At 46.7% G+C, this 17,485-nt stretch overlaps 2 protein-coding genes across 3 annotated transcripts; both read right to left on the bottom strand.

Moving 5' to 3' along the window:
* Positions 1-90: 90 nt before the first annotated feature.
* On the bottom strand, positions 91-6,027 carry GNMT (glycine N-methyltransferase). The gene is made up of 6 exons (XM_051996981.1): positions 5,807-6,027; positions 4,933-5,060; positions 2,814-2,930; positions 2,321-2,463; positions 548-669; positions 91-325 (listed from the first exon to the last, which is right to left on the bottom strand). Exons 1-6 carry the CDS (start codon positions 6,010-6,012, stop codon positions 154-156), a joined length of 888 nt encoding a protein of 295 aa, XP_051852941.1. The 5' UTR covers positions 6,013-6,027; the 3' UTR covers positions 91-153.
* Positions 6,028-8,546: 2,519 nt separating this feature from the next.
* On the bottom strand, positions 8,547-17,270 carry CNPY3 (canopy FGF signaling regulator 3). Of its 2 annotated transcripts, none has more exons than XM_051996982.1 (6): positions 16,796-17,270; positions 12,385-12,508; positions 11,858-11,954; positions 10,920-11,042; positions 10,218-10,335; positions 8,547-9,324 (listed from the first exon to the last, which is right to left on the bottom strand). In XM_051996982.1, exons 1-6 carry the CDS (start codon positions 16,959-16,961, stop codon positions 9,107-9,109), a joined length of 846 nt encoding a protein of 281 aa, XP_051852942.1. In that variant the 5' UTR covers positions 16,962-17,270; the 3' UTR covers positions 8,547-9,106. The 2 variants fall into 2 exon arrangements, with proteins under 2 accessions (XP_051852942.1, XP_051852943.1); XM_051996983.1 differs by having other exon boundaries at positions 16,804-16,891.
* Between the last annotated feature and the right edge of the window lie 215 nt (positions 17,271-17,485).

The raw sequence follows: 17,485 nt of genomic DNA, 5'->3' as shown, positions 1-17,485 counted from the left end.
ACTTCTATACTATTTGTTCCCAAATCAAAGGTGAGACTCAGAGCACATCCTCTCCCCAGGACTCCACAAACTCCCACTCCAGACTTTGCCTTGTAGGTTAATCTTGTTTATTAGAAGTGTTGTGTTGGGTTTATGAAGTGCTTTCATGGTGGTTCAGCCAGTCTTCTTGAGCACGTGGATAAAATAGCAGGGTGCAGAGGTTTGGCCAGGCTTGTAAGGTTTGAAGTCTCCAAGGACACTGTGCTGGCACCGCCCTTGGAAGGCTTCCCGAAGAAGCTCTGTGAAGGGTGTCAGGCAGTGAGGGTAGTACGAGAGACGGAATTTACTGCAACGGGACCAGAGATGTAGACAGATGTGAGAAGTTAGAGAATAGGTTGGGGAGAACAGGGGCAAAAGACATGGATGGGGATTCCTCAATAAGGATTCAGATTAGGCCTGGAAATTGCCTAGAAATCTCAGGAAAAGGTGAACCACAGGAACATGTGCAGTTGGGGGAGCCTACAATTCCAACTCTTCCCTCTCCCTCCTCTGAAAACAGCTTGAGTACCTCAAGCCAAGGCTGCCATCCTGCCCAGCACCAGGTACTTGGACAGTGTAATCCAGGGTTACCATGTGAGCCTTGTTGTTCACAGTCAGCACTGATGTAGTGATGTCCTTAGTTAGGTCACTCTGGATGGTAGAGAAAGGAGTTATCAGTGCTGTGCCCCTTTATCTCTCCTAGCTCCCCCTCCCCCTCCCAGGCCCTATGCTTACTCACTTGTAAAAGCCTTGGCCATGTTTATAGGTTCCTTTATAGAGACTCTTACAAATTACCTCCTTCCTATATATTTCCTCTCTTCATTTCCTAGGACTCTATTTCCTCCCTCAGAAGGGCCCTCTTATTGCCAATTGATGTCCTTTCCATTTACATCTTCAGATATCCCCCAAGACTGTTCTGGGCCCTCTTTGCTCTCTCTTTTGGTGATTTCTTTGCTCCCATGGTCTCAGTTTTTCTCTCTGTAGATAATTCAAATGTTGGTTGTGTGACACCGAAGAGTCACCTCTCTATAGTTCAGTTTGCTCATCAATAGAATGATGGATTAGATTTGATGGCTTCTCATATCCTTTTGAGCTCTAAATCTGTCAATCTGTGATTCCCAGATTTGTATATCCATTTTTAGTCTGTATCGTCAACTATCTTTTGGGCAGCTTGTCTAAAACAAAACTTGCTCCCTAAACCTTTCTCTTTACAAGATTCTCTGATTAGTCTTAAGGACAGTTAAGTTAACCAAGCTCACAGCTGGGATGTCATCCTCAACTCCTTCCTCACTCTCATTCCATAATGTCTGATCTAGTGTCAAATGACTCTACTTTTAGAGTCAAGTTATATTGTGTCCACTGGGCTGATCAGAATGAACTTGGAATGCTCTTCCACCAATTGGGCACAAATATGTGGATTCTCTAAATTTGCACATCTCATATTTCTTTTGAGCTGCTTCAGTTCTTTGCTTATAGAGCATAGAATAGCACTTTCTCTCCTGAGGACGTGCCATGCTAGGAAGTCCTGTGCCAGTTTCTCCCATAGTGCACAATCTTCACATTTTCCCTATGATATCCAGTATCCAAAATAAAGTTCTGTAGCAGCTAGGTGGTGCTGTGGATAAGAGCACTTGACCTGAATTCAAGTCCAATCTGACATATACCAGCTGTGTGACCCTGGGCAAGTCACTTAACCCTGATTGCTTCAAGAACAAATCATATAAACTTCTCCTATTGGTACATAAAGCACTTCATACCTTAGCCCCTTGCCACTTTTCCATTCATGCAATATCTCCTTCATTAATCTCTACAGCCCAGCCTCGTGACTCAGATTCTCTATTTAACATACGATCAACCATCTTTCTCTCTTTATGCCGGCTGTCCCCTGGACCTACTTTCCCCCTTTATCTCATTCCCTGAGCTTTCCTGGCTTCCTTCAAACCTTAACCTTAAGTTCCACCTTCTGCTGGGGAGAGGCCTTTCCCATTGCCCTAGATGCTAGTGCCTTCCTCCCCATTACATCTACCCTATGTATGCTGTAGGTACCTAAGTATTCACAGGTTGTATTCACGTTGGAATGTGAGCTCCTGGAGAGCAGGGCTAGCTTTTCTTTGTGTCCTCTGTGTTTAACACAATGCTTGGCACACTCAATAAAGGCTTATTAAACTACCCAGTCCCTCCCTCCTCATTTTTGGGATTTTGCTGCTATTGCGGGGCTACCCTCTACGACTTCTGTTGCTGTGTTTGCCATCCTGGATGCCCTCTCAGTACTCAGCCAGCCCTCCCCACCCAGGGACCACACCTTATAGTAGATGTTCTTGCCAGGTGGGGCACAGCCAGTACTGAGAATGTGATCATAGTTTCGATGATCAATAACCAGTAAGCCTCCAGGCCGCACCATGCCCGCAATGTTCTTCAGGGCCAATTTATGCTCGCTCTGGTCGCCTGAGCTCAGAACAAGGAGTGAAAGGTCTTCAGTGCCATAGCTTCCTCCCTTCCCTGACCCAACCTTAACTGGCCTTCTGGGCCCGGGATGGGGGAGATGAGGAATGGGAATAATGTCATGGCAGAAGGCTATGCCTAGGGAGGAGGGAGTGTACGCGCGCATGTGCGTGTGTGTGTGTGTATGTGTACACCTGATCCCTGGGAGAGGGAATATAATGAAGGGGATGGCTGTAAGACTCTTACCTCCCTTGCTGATTAAGGGAGCAATCTAACCAATATAATTGCGAGAGGGGACTAGGGCTCTGTAGGGAGATGGCCTTAGGAAGAAAAGTCATAATCTCATTTCTCACCTTTGCAGTCTGGCAAGTGAGCAAAACTGTTACCTAGGCAGATAACAGCATCAAAGCCCCCTGCTGCGGGCAGGGGCACATCCTTGTCCAGGGTCAGCCAGTTGGCCTCCTCAATGACTGAGGGAATAGAGAAGAGAATGGCACTGGAGGTACTCCGCATCCCACCATGACCAACAAGCCTAAACACAGGCTGTAGTCCTGAAGCAGAGGCCAGCAACCAAGTGGACTTGTTATTTTCTGGGGAAAGGGGAGAAAGGGCAAGGGAAGGGAAGGAGTGGGGCAGAACACATGGATCTCACCAAGGGAATAAGGCAGAGGTGTGGGGGATTTCTCACTGGCTGTTAAATTTTTCAGTGTGAACACACTTCAGAAATCAGCAAACGACACAACCTGGACTTGCTTTGTTTTGTTGATTGTCTAGTCTTTAGAAAGTAATGGAGGAGATGGTGATGATTAAACCTAAAAGGGTGTTGAGGGTAAGTTCCCCCCACCCCAGTTTATTAAACATTTATGAGCACACCCCTGGACTAAGGTAAATATTTAAGGACACAAAGGTAGAAGGGTAGGAGCAGGGCAGAGCTAGTAGGGAGGAAGGTGAGGGAGATGGGTTATGGCTGCTGAGCTCCCTTGATCCATCTCAGAGAAGAGAGAAAGAGTACAAGGAAAGAATCCAGGTTCACCATCACCCCTCTGGTTTCTCTGCTACTTAAGGGTATTTTTTTGTGGATGGGATGGGGATCAGAGAGGCAGCTGCTTTGCCATGGAAAGAGGGGAATGATCACCATCCCCTTGGTTATTTCCTCTATCTCAGGGTCTGGGTCTCCTTACCCTCCCTATTGGCTGTCACACCTATAGGAAGCAGATAACTTATGGCTACACTATCCCCTGCCTGATCCACTGGGATTTACTCTTCAGATCTGACCATCTCTGTTCAAACAGGACAAGAATAATGCTTCCTTATTCCTTCCTTATACGTGGATAGCACTTTCTAGTTTGCAAAGCACGTTCCCCATCATTGTTTTCTCATTCAGTTCTGTCTCAACAGCCTTATGAAATATGCAGGGCAACAATTAGTAGTGACATTTGGCAGATGAGGAAATTGAGGCTCAGAATTAGAATTGTTACACTGTCAGAGCAAAGTAAATGGCAAATGGAGGATTAAAAGTAAATCATGCTGATGCCCAGTCCCATGTCACCAGAGCAGGGATGAGCGATATGACTGAGTTTGGGAACCCAAACTGTTCTCAGGAAAAATGAAAGGGATTGGAGAATTGAGAAGCAAGGGCAAGGGACAGCTCTCTATTGCTAGACGCAAGAAACTTGGCTTTGAAATCAACCATGGAAAAAGACACTAAACTCTTAAAGATCCTTGGCCATGAGAGACAAGAGCTCCTGAAGAGAAGCTACAGTGAGAAGAAAATAGAAATTGAACCAGAATAAAGTTAAGGCATGAATTTAGGAGCAAAAAAGGGAGAGAACAGGAAGAAGGAAAAAATAATTTCCTTGCAGACTCAGAATGTTAAAAGAGCTAGATGGGTCATGTCTAATCCTCTGGAAAATTATCAAGTGCCCATAGATAGGCTGATGTAATGTAATAAAAATGAAAATGCTACCTAAATTAATCTACTTATTCAGTGGTATACTACTCAAACTCCCAAGAAGTTATTTTACAGAGCTAGAAAAAATAAAAAAAGAGCTAGAAAGCCATCTGGTCATAGAATCTTAAAGCTAGAGCTGGCAGGGACTTCTGAGGCCATCGAAGGAGTCCCATCTTTCATTTTACAGGCGAGGAAAGTGAGGCACAAAGGTTAGGTAACCCTCGGGGGTCACATAGCTATTAACAGCCTAAGACAGGACTCCAAACCAGGTTTTTCCTCAATTGGCTGTTCCACTATTCCCTGTTCTACCTATTCCCACACCCTCATTTTACAAAGGAAAAAATTGGCCCAGACAGAAATGACTTGCTATAAATCATAGCAAGTAATGGCAGAATCTGGACCAGAACTCAGAGCCTCTGACACCCGGTTTGGTGTGTTTCAGAGGACAGTATGTGAAGAATGCTGGTTCTCTGCACGGTCCCTCTGCTTCTAGACCAAGATCACCCCCCAGTCCCACATACCCCACTTGTCAAAAGCTTCCTCATGACGACGGTTCCATCGTTCTTTCAGGGCGTACTTGAGCATCTTGTCACTGGCGTCCACACTGGTCACTTTGAAGCCCTCTTCCACCAGCATGATGGAGTCCACCCTGTGCCAGGTCCAGCAGGCAGTGATAGGATGGCGGAAAGGGAGGAGGAGGAAGGAGAAGGGCCAGAGAAGAGAGAATGAGGACAAGAGGGGTCAGAAGGGGAAAGGGGAGAGGGAAAAGGGTAAGAGGAGTGATGGAGACTAGTAGGGTTAAGGAAGAGCAGGGATAGAAAGGATGTTTTTGGAGTGGGGACTGAGGGTCAAAGGAAGAACGGGACTAGGAAGACCAGAAGGAGGAACCCAGTACTTGTAAATGAGTTACCCTGGTGCTGAACCGACCTCCCTCCCCATCATTATCCTCCACACACACACATATATACCACTACCACCACTACTTTTAACTCACTGAATCAAAACACCTCAGAACTGGAAGAGAAATTGGAACCATCCAGTTCACCCCTTACCCAAAGCATGACCTCCCTCTCTAGAAACTCCAGTGATTATGCCAGACTACGTTTCAGTGACAAGTGACTTCCTTCCTCACCATCACCAGAGAGAGGCAGCCCATTTTACTTTGGGGAAGTAACACCTTCCCCGCCTGTTTCCCACCCTGCCCTCACTTCCAGCTCCCCCTATTTCACTCATGTATTCGTGCTTGTCTCACACCTCCACTTCCTCTGCTTTCCCTGCTGCAGGTACAGACCTAGGCAATTCCTGGGGACCACCTGGGCAGGTGCCTGCTTTTCCTACTTAGCCCCCCATCCCCGCCTCCGGAGCATGTCCCGCCTTGTGCTTCCCCGGCTTTACCCAGTGCCACAAGCCACGTCAAGCACATGCTGGCAGCCGTGCTGGTGCAGCAGCCCCAGGAGCCAGGCCTTGTACTCAGCAGTACGACTTCGGGTGTCCCCTATGTACAGCTGCCAGACCCGCGCTGCCTCCCCGTCGGCGTACTGGTCTGGGAGCCCCTCGGCCGCCACGCCCAAGGAGCGGGTCCGGTACACACTGTCTGCCATCCTCTCAGCTCCCCCAGCCCCTCGGCCACCTGCCGACACACTTATAAGGCTGCCCCGGCTTTTTTTGCCCAGCCTGCCTAACCTGTCCAATGGCAGGTGAGATCCAGGACACGCCCCTGCCTGCTCTTCTCCCAGAGCCAGGAACCCGCAGTTCCTGACCTCCCAGGCTCTGTGAATGGCCTTCTTCTACCCCACCTCCCAACCCTTAGCTAGAGAGAAACGTGTCATGTGGGAGATCTCCCCTCCAGCCCCATCCTGGCATCCAGGGGAAAGAAGCATCCCGAGCTTCTGGGAGCCAAGGGTAGGATGAGAAAGGGCAAACGAGTAACTCCAAGGGCTCAGCGAGACTGCTTCAGGGGGTAACCTTAAGCCTTTCATGAGTGTCCACTTGGGCACCAGGCCCGAAGTAGCAGGAACGCAGACAAGGGATTGGGGGGGGGGGGAAGACTGATGCATCAGGTCACAACATCCTACCTCATAACTCTTCCCCCCCATAGGATGCACTTATAAAAAGTAATTATACCAATTCCTTCTATGTCTAGCATAGACAGCTCCTAGCTTCTGCCTTCTCCAGGGCACTGGTGAGCTGGCCCAAGGGAGCCGGGTCCATAGGGTGAGCTGGGTTTGAGGTGGTATGTGTGTGGGGAGGTTTGGCATAAAACCAGCTTATTATCTTTAGAACATTGAACTTGGAGCTGGCTTCAATTTTTTTTTTTAATCTGGTAAGAGTGGGATATAAAACAGGGTGTTGCAGGTGGGGGTGGGGGTGAGGGGGGGATACTCAATGCTTAGTGGGCAAGGGGGGTAAACCAGTGTACCCAGGTCCTCCCAAGATCCCAGGATGTGGAGGGGAGGCAGGGCAGGGGTCAGAGCATGTTAAACACAAGGGAGAGGAGGAAGGGCTCCTGCCTGCTCAAACACCAAAAAGAACATAGTGATAGGCTAGCTGTGGAGGGGAGAGGCTCAGGGTCAGCGCGGAGCAGAAGTCCTAGCGACACACAATTGGACAGCCTAGCTGCCACCCCAGAAAGAGGCCAAACCTCTGCCTAAGAAATCGATGAAATAAATCCTGGGTAAAGAGATGAACTCTCTCTCTGTTGGATAGTCCTGTTTAGTGAAACTTTTGAGAGGAAAAGTGTCAGACATTGGGAAACAGATTGAGAAGCAAAGATGTGACCCACTTACACTGTGGGTGTCTTCTCTCTACCCCACTCCTAATTCTGTTCCAAATGTCAGCCCTGAGCATTGAATTTCCATGGGAAAATTGAATCAATTGGGTCCCACCAAACATAAGGAGAGTAAGGGCAGGTCTTTGACAGAAGTAATCTCCAAGAGTCAGTCTCTGCTTTTCCTTCAATCCACAGCAGGAGGGCTGTCAACCAGAGAAGATAAAAAGTTTGCATTTCTCAAGGAAAAGCCTGCCTTAACTCCTCCGCAAAGGGGAGGAGGGGCAAGACTGTGGGACTTACAAGTTCACAAACCACTCCACCAGAGCTAGAGGCCTCTTAGTTGGCCCATTTGTTGGCCAGTGGGCCTGGACTTAGGCTGGGTGGTCAGGAAAAACAGGGTCATTTTCAACACTAAATTTAAGGGAGTAGCCTTAGGGGGAGTTCAGCAAGATGGCTTCTTCCTTTTCAATAGGGAGATGTGGGAGAAGAAATCAAACCAGTCCCACGCTAACTGTACCCTGCACCGTTAGTGCCAGGTGTTGCAGGCTCTGGGCCCGGCTGCTCCAGGTTGCCTTCAGGACTAGCAGGGAGGGACAAAAAAGGCCTCATTACCCTCTAACTTCAGAGGACATCATGAAATGAGCAGGTGTTGGCTGGGGTAGGGGGAGGAGGAAGAGAGGAAGTCCTACGTGATACGAAGAGAGGAAAAAACTGGGGAACAAAGTTCAATGACAAGGGGCAGCCCTGAAAAGGGAAAACAGTAAATACATTACACAAAACCTGGAATCACAAAGGAGGGAGGAGGGAAGAGACAGGACAGGGGTGAACAGCCTGCTGAAAGGTACCCAATAGAGGTGATTAGGCAGAAAGGAGAAAAGGGAAAAGGAAGCCTGCTGCTTGGGGGTGGGGAAGACTCAAATTCAAGAACAGAAAAGGAAAGGACTCCAGAAAATCAAGTGGGAACAAGGACAGATGTCCTTTTGACTGTTATTCTAGAATAGGATGTTTAAAAACCGTCCTTGCAGTCTCTTTTCAAGGCTCGATATATCAGGGTAGGGGCTGATGTGAAGGACAACCTCCATCCTACTACCAGTCCTCTCCTCCCCTGTACTTCCGTTTAGCATTCTCTACCTTTCCTTCCCCTTCCCACTCCCTCCACGCACAATATCCCCACCAGGATTCTCTCTTTGCTATTGCTCTTCCAGATCAGCTTGCAAGAGTTCCCCAGAATAAATGGGAAATCAAGGACCAAAAAGGGTTCATTAACCTTTACACCATCCTTATGTCAATTCCCATGAATTCTGGGTAGAAGAATGGGAGAAAAGCCAGTTGAGAGGCACAAAAAAAGGGGGTTAGGACACCAAGTAAAAAGGCCAAATATTTTTTACTCTGCACATTGTGCAGTAAAATGGGATGGGGAGGAGTAGAGGCTGGGTGTCACATGGCTGCAAGGGGGCTAGGGCCCTGGAGAAAACGGCCTCAACCAGGACTGGGATGAGGAAGGCCTTCCTGGTAAGACTGGGGCCAGGAGAGAGGTGTTTCTGAAACTGGGGAGTGGTGTTGCTGAACCACTCCCACTGGAAGAAGGTAGGGGTGCACCCATGGGACAATGAGGGATAGAGTCCTCCCTGAGGGCTCGGCAATGCTCAGACTCATCCCTTGAAGGTTTATAATGCAGTTTTTAGCTCTGGGGCCGCCACACAGCTCTTCTTCCAAGCCCAGGGGAGAAGCGGCTGCCAGGAAAGGAAAAGGAAGGGCAGGCTCTGTAATCCTCAGCGGGACAAGGGCACAGCAGGGGGTGCAGTGAACCCCCAGAGCTGGGGAGTCCATCCTTGTCTGCCAGAGGCACGAGAAGACAGAGTCTCCCTCAGCCAAGGGCTTCCTTCTGCACCCCTGGGACAGTAGATGGGGTGCTCAGTTGGATTCTACAGTTCATCGGTGGGGCTGTGTGTGAGAGGGGTGGCTTTCTGGACACCCTCATCCTCCTCGGGATGAGGATCCTCATCTAGGTTTCTTGGGTCTTTCCTTTGCTTGCTGTTCTTCTTATTGGACGCCTTGCTTTTGCCCCCCTTTTTCTTGGCTTTCTTCCCTCCCAAGGCTGCTGTATCTCCCTTCTTGCTGATCCATTGCTCAGTCAGGCAACCTGGTGAGGGGAGAGGGGAAGGGACACAATGCTCAAGCAGCAACAACTAGAAATGGTCATCTGCCAAGTACCTGCTGGGCATCAACCACTGGCCTGAGCCTACTGTAATAAGGTTTGGGAGAGGATGCTAAGGAAAGGGAGCAGGATAGGGATATAAGGAACAGCCTTATATTCATTAAGTAAACAGGCATTTGTAGTCAGAAGAGAAGTAGGTTCCAATCCTGGCCTGTTCATTAGCTGTGTGACTCTGGTCAATTTACTTAATGTCTCTAAACCTGATTCTTTAAGTATGAAACAGGGAAAATATCACTTTGGTGATAAATCTGATCAAGCATGATTTAAGAGTGTTATTTCAAAGCATGATCCTCATGGTGCTACTGACCTCATCCCTGGGAGGTGATGGACTAATATGTGGAACACAACATATACTGAATAAAAAGAAGAGGGTTAGGATACTGAGTAAAAAGATTAAATATTTTTTACTCTGCACATTATACAGTAAAATGGGTTGAGGCAGTGTAGAGAGTAAGTGTCACATGGTCCTGAGGGGGCTAGAGCCCTGAGGAGACAGCTGTGACCAGGTCTGGGGGGAGCTCTGATGGTTTCAACACAGACCTCTGCCTCTGATGCCCATGACCTAATGGCCTAGATACACATGCTTTGCCTGGACCACATTAAACTCATCTGGTATCTACTTTGTAAATATTCTGAATCTTTTTCAAAGCTGTGTGGAGCTACAGCCTCTCCAAATAATCCAGGCTCTCCAAGGACAAGATCTCTGTCATCTGAGATCCCCACCCCATCCCTATTTTCCCAGTGTTCACCAAATCTAGGCATTCCAGCAGGGGTAAGTGACCTGAGGCCCCCTGCCCCGCCCCCAATCTCAGACTCACTTGTGTCTTTCCCCTTTAGCACATGATTGGCGCAGAGAAAAGAGGTTAGGTCCTCTTCCTGATGGTTCCGATACCAGTCCTCAATCACTTCTTCGAATTCCTCCACCAGCACATCACACTAAAGCAGAACCCAACAGAGGCACAGATACACAGAATGTAGAATGTCACAGCTGCAAGGGTCCTTTCAGAAATCAGCTAGCCCAGTTTCTTCATTATAAGAATTTTATATCATATTTATAAAGGCTTATCTGAGAGCCCCAGGAAGGGATACTGACAAACCATTATCACTGCCAACTCCACTTGGATTCTCTGGTGGCAGCTTGTGCTTCTGATCAACATGAACCCCCATTCCTGATCTGTCTTTGCTGACAAAAGACTAAAATGGTACAAGTGGCAAGAAGGGGCCTTGGGATTTGGGAACTCATATTCTGTCTTTCCCCGACAACACACACCTAATTCATCTCCCAGGCACTATCTGTGCTGTGCTATCTTGCTGATTCCACAAACACTATTTTAGTTCTCTGTACCGTGCACCGTGCTAGGTTTTTGGGGAGATAAATTGAAGGGAGTGGAGGAACCATGCACAAATAAGTAGGTAGTGAAATGGGAAAAGGAGAAATCCAAACAAAATCCTCTATGAAAATGTAAAGAGGAGAAGGGAATGACACTAAGAACAGGTGGGGGAATTCCCCAGACACATACCTGCTTCTTGAGGTCAGCTACCTCAGCCGAAGTTTCATTCCACAGTTCATAGGGAATGTCCATCACTACCTTCACCCCCTTGTGAACTAGATTGTGGAGTGTTTCAAAAGTCTCAGACATGCCCTAAGAAGAAACATAAGAGTATCTGCCCACCTGCCCTTCTCAATTCCTGAAGGTATCAGTGACAGACATTTTTATATTGAAGCTGCAGGGACCACAAAATCATAGCATCTCAGAGTTAGTGGGATCTCCACGACCATCTAATCCAGCCCACACCTGAACGGGAAGCCCCCAGTCACAGTGCCAATCGGGCCTTTCATATCTTACTTTGGCTTTTTCTCCGTCTTGCTACTGCTGGTCTTGATTTTGGCCTTCTTTCTGGGCTGCTACTCAGTAGTCATGACTTCGTACTCTTATCTTTGCTCTCTAGCCTCAACCCAAGTTCCTCACTTACTCACTTTTCCTATTCCCCAACCTTTTGTTCATATTTACTCAGGATTCACTTGAGACCCAGTTCTCTAATTCTGAAGAGCGCTAAAAGTCTGGAAGCTGGCATTAGCTCCCACCACAAATGAGTAGCTCTGACCACTTCTGCCATTGGGACTTCAGCAATCTTGATCAGCACTGTCAGGCCTTTCAGAATACTTCTACTGTCAGTTGGTAAGAGGAATACAAACCTTATCTTTGAATGGTGGGGTTGAAAGGGTTAAACAGAGAGTACCAATATAAAATGATAAAGAGCAACAGGAGCCAGCTACGGGAAATAAGACCTCCCAAGGTTTGCACTTCAAATTACACTCACCCGATCCACATAAGGACATACACTCACAAGGCTACACACACACACACACACACACACACACACACACACACACACTCACTCACTCACTCACTCTCTCTTTCAGACAGAATGAATGAATGAAGGGGATGATACCAACCTTAGCAAACCGGTTACTGCCACTCCTTTCCTTATGTAAGCTATAGTCCAGAAGTCTCTTGCAGATAGTCTCAGTTACTTCAATTAACCGAAGATCCCTGAAGAAATGTCAACATAAAGAGTACTGATCTCCCCACCCATTTCCAGTTGGTTCCTACTATTGCCACCACAGGAATAAGGACAAGTTTTTCCTACCTGGGGGCGGGGGGGAGGGAGGAAACCATAGAATCACAGGATGCCAGAGCCAGAATGGGCCTTAGAGAGACCATATAGTCAAACACGCTTCTTTTATAGATAAGGAAACTGAGGCCCACAGAAAGGAAATCACTTGCTCAAGATTTAACAATGATTAGTAGCAGAACCAGGACTAAAACTCAACTCTATGGATTTCTAAATCAATGTTTTTTCCATTCCATCACATGGCCTTATGAGTCATTGTTTTCTCCTGGGAGATGAGAAGGGGGCAGATAGTCCCCATCACCTCCAGGAATGGACTAAGGCAGACTTATGTACCCACTGCTCACTTACGATTTGGTATATTTGACTCTGGAGGCTTTCTGGTCTAGGATGCCATAGCCTGTATCAATCACTTCCTTGGTCTTGCCCGTCTCCTCAAAAGCTGACTTCAGTTCCACGGCTACATACTTGCACACTAGGAGAAAGAGGCAGAGCATAGGTGGGTGAATGGATGACACTTCAGGGCACTCTCCAGCTAAGGCAAACCTGAGACCCATATTCCAAGTTCCCTTCAGTGCCTATTTCTTGTCCTTTTCTTGCTCCAGTCAAACAAATTTATTGCCAGTCTCCCACAGGATTTGTCTGTTCCAGCTTTCTTTTGATGAAAACACCATCTCCTCCCTCCTCTCCCCCACCCCCTCCACCAGCCTAGAACACCTTTCTTGCTCATGCTACCCAATCCACATTCAGTATCTTCAGTACCTCTAGGAAACCCTTTCTTTGGATGAACCTACTTGATGCTCATCTTGCTGTTTATGTTAATTATCAAAGTGATTTTCCTAAATCATAGATCTGACTAAGTCGCTCCCCTTCTCAATAAACTCTTGTTTTAAAGCTTTTTACCATTTACCCTTTCCTACCTCTATCATATATTATTCCCCTCCATGCATTCTATAACCCAGTCATATCAGCCTTCTTTCTATTTCTCATATAAGACATTTTCTTTCTCATTTCTATGCCCTGACATTTTGCTATGCACGTTCCTGAGCCAGAAGCATTACCACCTCACCCCCTTCTCTTGGGATCCCTGGCTTTTTCTTCTGCAGGAAGTTCTTTCTTGCTTTCTTGCTGCAGCTTTCCCATTAAGTGACCTAGTATACATGAACAGTGTTGCTTTCCCCATTTGAAAGGAAGTTGGAGGTTTTGCCATTTCCCCCCCTCTTTTTTCTGTATCCTCAATGCCTAACAAGTGCCTGCCACATGATGGGAATTCAATAAATGCTTACTGATTTTCTGATTACAGGGTCCCTTTAACACTTAAATACTCAAAATGAATTTCTTTATTTGGCCTTCCTTGTGTGGCATTTTAAAAATGTCTTGGGCTACTTTCTCATGTCTCTTCCTTCCCTCCAGGCTATAAGCATCTCAAGATTAAGGTCTTTATTTTCTATTTCTTTCTTTTTCACTGTGACTGTTATACAATAGATATTCAATAAGCAATAAATATTGTTGAAAGGAGGACAAAATGACTTAACATTTGCTTATGGACTAAGCAGGTCCTCATGCCCCTTTTAATGCAATATAGCCTTGAGCCTAAGCTTTATTACAATTAAAATATTGATGGCAAAAGCTGATGGAAAACCAATTTACCAGTGACAAGTAACATGCCCTGGAAAGTCATATGATGGTATTTTCTATCATATGCATTAACTAATTGCCTTGAGACTCTATCTAGGGACATAAAGAAATGATTCTTGAATAATTTCATCAAATAAGCTGGTTCTTTGAGAGTCTGAATTTAAATTACAGCTCACCTCCCTAGTTCTCCATTTCATGCCATCTGCTATCTCTTTTTCTACATTCCTCAATTCAATCCCTTCACTCCAGGAAAGCACATCATCTTTCTGGCTTCTCTGCCCCCTTCTCCCACGCCCTCTGTGTGAATTCTGCGAGGCCTGGGGGTTTGGAATACCCTCCTACTCTACACCCATCCAACCATAAGCCATCTCCTCAACTCCTCCAAACTTCACCACCTAACAAGCCCCTCTGGGGATCCCACCCAGAACCAGAACTGGGGAGGCTGTGGCATGGAACCCAGAAACTCCTGGCTATCCACCCACCCATCCCTTTCCTGGGCATCTGCACAACGTTCACATGTGCTGAGGCCTGTCTCTCTCCCAGGCTAATGGGCCAGAAGCCCAGCTCTGTGGGCCAGGCACAATAAACACTTATATGAGAATATAAAATTATTATTAATAATAGCATAGTAAAGAAAAGCCTGAGGGCTGGAATTTGCCAAATCAGTGTGAAGCTCTAACCATCTTTGTTGAATCGCCTATAAAATGAGGAGGGGGGATAATAACAACCAATGCCATCTACCAAATATAAGCATACACTTCCATTTTAGTATTCTAGGCCCTCCATTAGGTTCCAACCTACCTTTCCAACCTTATACTACCCCCTTTCTCATTGAGTTGTCTAGATTCCAGCCAAACTGGGTTATCTTCCTCCTTAATTCCCATCATGCTGCTTCTTACCTCCTTGCTTCTGCTTACACCAGTGGTATCAAACTCCAAGAGAAATGAATTACCCAAAGTTTTACTATATTCTTATTTTGTTAAAACACCTTTTGTTTGCCTTATCTGACGTGCTATGCCCCGTGCTTGAGATGGACTCTTCCTCTTTCCTATTTCCACTTAGGTCATCCCTAACCCAATTTTATTTAAAATCATTTTTTCCTCCTCAAGTGTCTTTGTCTAAACTCTTTATACTTTTCTTACTTGCTCTGTATCATCCTTATCTGTAAACTTATTGTCCCAATATCTGTGTCATATCTATCTTTGTATCCACTTAACAATAAACATTAGATGAACTTTAGATTTCACATACACTGTCTCATCTGACTCTTACACTAATCTTATGAGTAAGCAGGGTTAATCTTTTCTCCATTTTATAGATGAAGAAACTGAGACTCAGAGAGGTAAACTGATTAGTTTCTCAGGACATATCTATCACACAATCCTAGGTCTTCTAGTTCTTGATCTAGTTTTCTTATAAAATCACTTTTAGCTCTAAAATTCTCCCTGTTAGGAGAAAACTCTGACCTCATTCTAAGAACATGAACTAAAGTGAGAGTAAAGAGAAAAAAAAACTGTCCTTGAGGCCCCTTAGTTTCAAGATAACGAAAAAAAGTGGGAAGAAAAAATGAAACCATAAAAAGCCCTCTGCCAAGGGAGGCAGGATAGATGGAGGGATCCTCGACCTGGAGAGTGAGTGCGGAGAGAGAGGGGAGAACAAAAACTGGTGAAACGAGATATTCTGAGCTAGGATGGAGAGGAAACAAGTGGCCTGGCCTACAAGATTATAAGATTTCTGAGGGCTGGGATGACTCTCTCATTAATAATATTTTCCCTGGAATATAGCAAGGCACTCTACATACTTAAGAAATGTCTAAGCAGTGGAAAAGCAGTTCTCATTTCAATTCATCAAATTTCATTAAATGCTTACTATGCACAAGGAACTGTCCTCTGTACTGGGACACAAAGATGAAAATATTCCCTCAAAGTGTTTACAATCTAACATGTGCACAGACATGTTAGACAAAATATGGTATAAAATAAGTCAAACAACTATTGAACAGAAAGGGATGATCCAGATGATTCTTTCATTTTATTTGTGAGGAAAATGAGGCCCAGAGGAATCTTGTGAACTTCCCAGGGTCACTGGGCCAGTAATAATAAGTATAAGGACTTGAGTCCATATCTACAGGAATCCAGAAGGACTTCCTGAAAGAAGTGTTCACCAAAATGATACCAAAGTAGAGGGAATCAAAAAGCCTTTAGAAATTCAAACTTTCCAACTTTTCTCCTTTCATGATTATTAATAATGATCATGAGCTGACACTTACATTGCAATTATTATGTGCCAAGCACCGCGTTAAGAGCTTTACTAACTACTATCTCATGTGATCCTTACAACCACCTTAAAAGGGAGGTGCTATTATTATCTCTGTTTTATACATGAAGAAATTAGCAGACAATCAGGTAACTTGCCTAAGATCACAGAACTAGTAAGTATCTGAGGAATGACTTGAACTCGTCTTTTTGAATACTCGACCAGTGCTCTACCCACTGCCATCCCTTTTTTCCCTACCTTCTCTGGAACATTTTTAAAAAACAACTATATACTCTTTTAAACTCTGCCCTTCACTCCTTCTATCCCCTTTCTTTCCCATCCTCACATATGCTGCTAATATATAATATAGACAGATTCTCACAACTCTACGAGGCAGGTTCTATTATTATCCCATTTTCCTAAAAAGGAAACTGAGGCAAAGGTTTAAATAAGTTGCCCAGAATCACACAACTACTGAATGTCAGGGGTATGATATGAACTCGGGCCTTCCTGACTCTAGGTCTAAGGCACTACTTACTGCTTTCCCTTTTCTGCCTGAGATCCTTTTCCCTTCTCCATTTATTATCTTCTTACCATTCAATTCAACTATCACTAATTAAGAACCTCTTAAGTGCCAGGCACAGACCTCAGCTTTTCCACAAGAGCCCCCTCTCTTTATCTCTCCGCTCTTTGCTTCCTAGCACAGCCTCTTGCCCTAAACCCAAGCCCCGCCCCGCCCCTAAGTCCCGCCCCCCACCAAGAGGACCCGCCCTTTCCCTTCAGGCCCCACCCCCGCTTCCACATCAAGTTCCGCTTCGTCCTCCTCGCACTCCTTCCCCCCCATCCATCCCGACCCCACCCCCCTCACCCTCGCACTTGCTGGGCAGTCGGACCCAATCGGTCTCCTCAGCCGAGGCACTCAACTCCGAGGGGGAGAGCAGGAGCAGCAGCAGGAGCAGCAACAGAAGGAGGAGGAAGCGGTGGGGCCGGGACCGGGGCGCGAGCGGCAGCGGCGGCGGCAGCGGCCGCTCCATGGCCGGGCCGGGCCGGCACTTCCTCCCCCCCCACCGTGCGGCCGCTTCCTGGAGCCACTTCCGGGACTGCACACGTGCCTGGGCGTCACCACGGCAACGGCGAGCCCCTCACTCTTCTTCCTTCCCTCCTTCTTCGCCCAGTAGCCCTCACCTCCTGTGCAGTTACCTCCAGCTCGCTCCCGTAACCAATGAGCGCCCGAGTGCGAAACAGCCAATGGGCCTTCGACGGGAGTTCATCGACTGACGAATGGGGAAGGGAGGGCTGGTGCCCGCTCCGACCAATCAGAGGGCCTATGGTGGCTGCTGTGACCAATGGCATCGTTGCTATTTGAGGGGAGGGGGAAGAGAGGAAGCGGGTCCCCAGGGAGGGGTGAGAAGGTGGGAACAGTAATAAGAGCCGACATTTATGTGGTACTTAAAGGATTGAAAAGCGTTCTGTTTGCGTTGTAAATCAACAAGCGGGCGTTTATTAAGCGCCTCCTATGTGCCAGGCACTACGAGGGGTTGCCGGGACTACAAACTCA

The sequence above is a fragment of the Antechinus flavipes genome, chromosome 4 (genome assembly GCF_016432865.1).
Source record: "Antechinus flavipes isolate AdamAnt ecotype Samford, QLD, Australia chromosome 4, AdamAnt_v2, whole genome shotgun sequence".
Lineage (NCBI taxonomy): Eukaryota > Metazoa > Chordata > Mammalia > Dasyuromorphia > Dasyuridae > Antechinus > Antechinus flavipes.
Note: the sequence above shows the minus strand (reverse complement) of the source record. Positions and strands in the feature narration are given on the sequence as shown.

What these genes read in the sequence shown, in the direction of transcription:
- GNMT (XM_051996981.1), bottom strand. Translation starts at nt 6,012, where the DNA reads ATGGCAGACAGTGTGTACCGGACCCGCTCCTTGGGCGTGGCGGCCGAG. An exon ending in TCACTTGCCAGACTGCAAAG is followed by an intron (nt 2,464 to 2,813) that starts GTGAGAAATGAG and finishes TTCTGAGCTCAG; the next exon opens with GCGACCAGAGCGAGCATAAA. An exon ending in GCAAGAACATCTACTATAAG is followed by an intron (nt 670 to 2,320) that starts GTGTGGTCCCTG and finishes TCTACCATCCAG; the next exon opens with AGTGACCTAACTAAGGACAT.
- CNPY3 (XM_051996982.1), bottom strand. Translation starts at nt 16,961, where the DNA reads ATGGAGCGGCCGCTGCCGCCGCCGCTGCCGCTCGCGCCCCGGTCCCGG. An exon ending in ACTGCCCAGCAAGTGCGAGG is followed by an intron (nt 12,509 to 16,795) that starts GTGAGGGGGGTG and finishes TCTTTCTCCTAG; the next exon opens with TGTGCAAGTATGTAGCCGTG. An exon ending in AGAGTCAAATATACCAAATC is followed by an intron (nt 11,955 to 12,384) that starts GTAAGTGAGCAG and finishes ACATTTCTTCAG; the next exon opens with GGATCTTCGGTTAATTGAAG.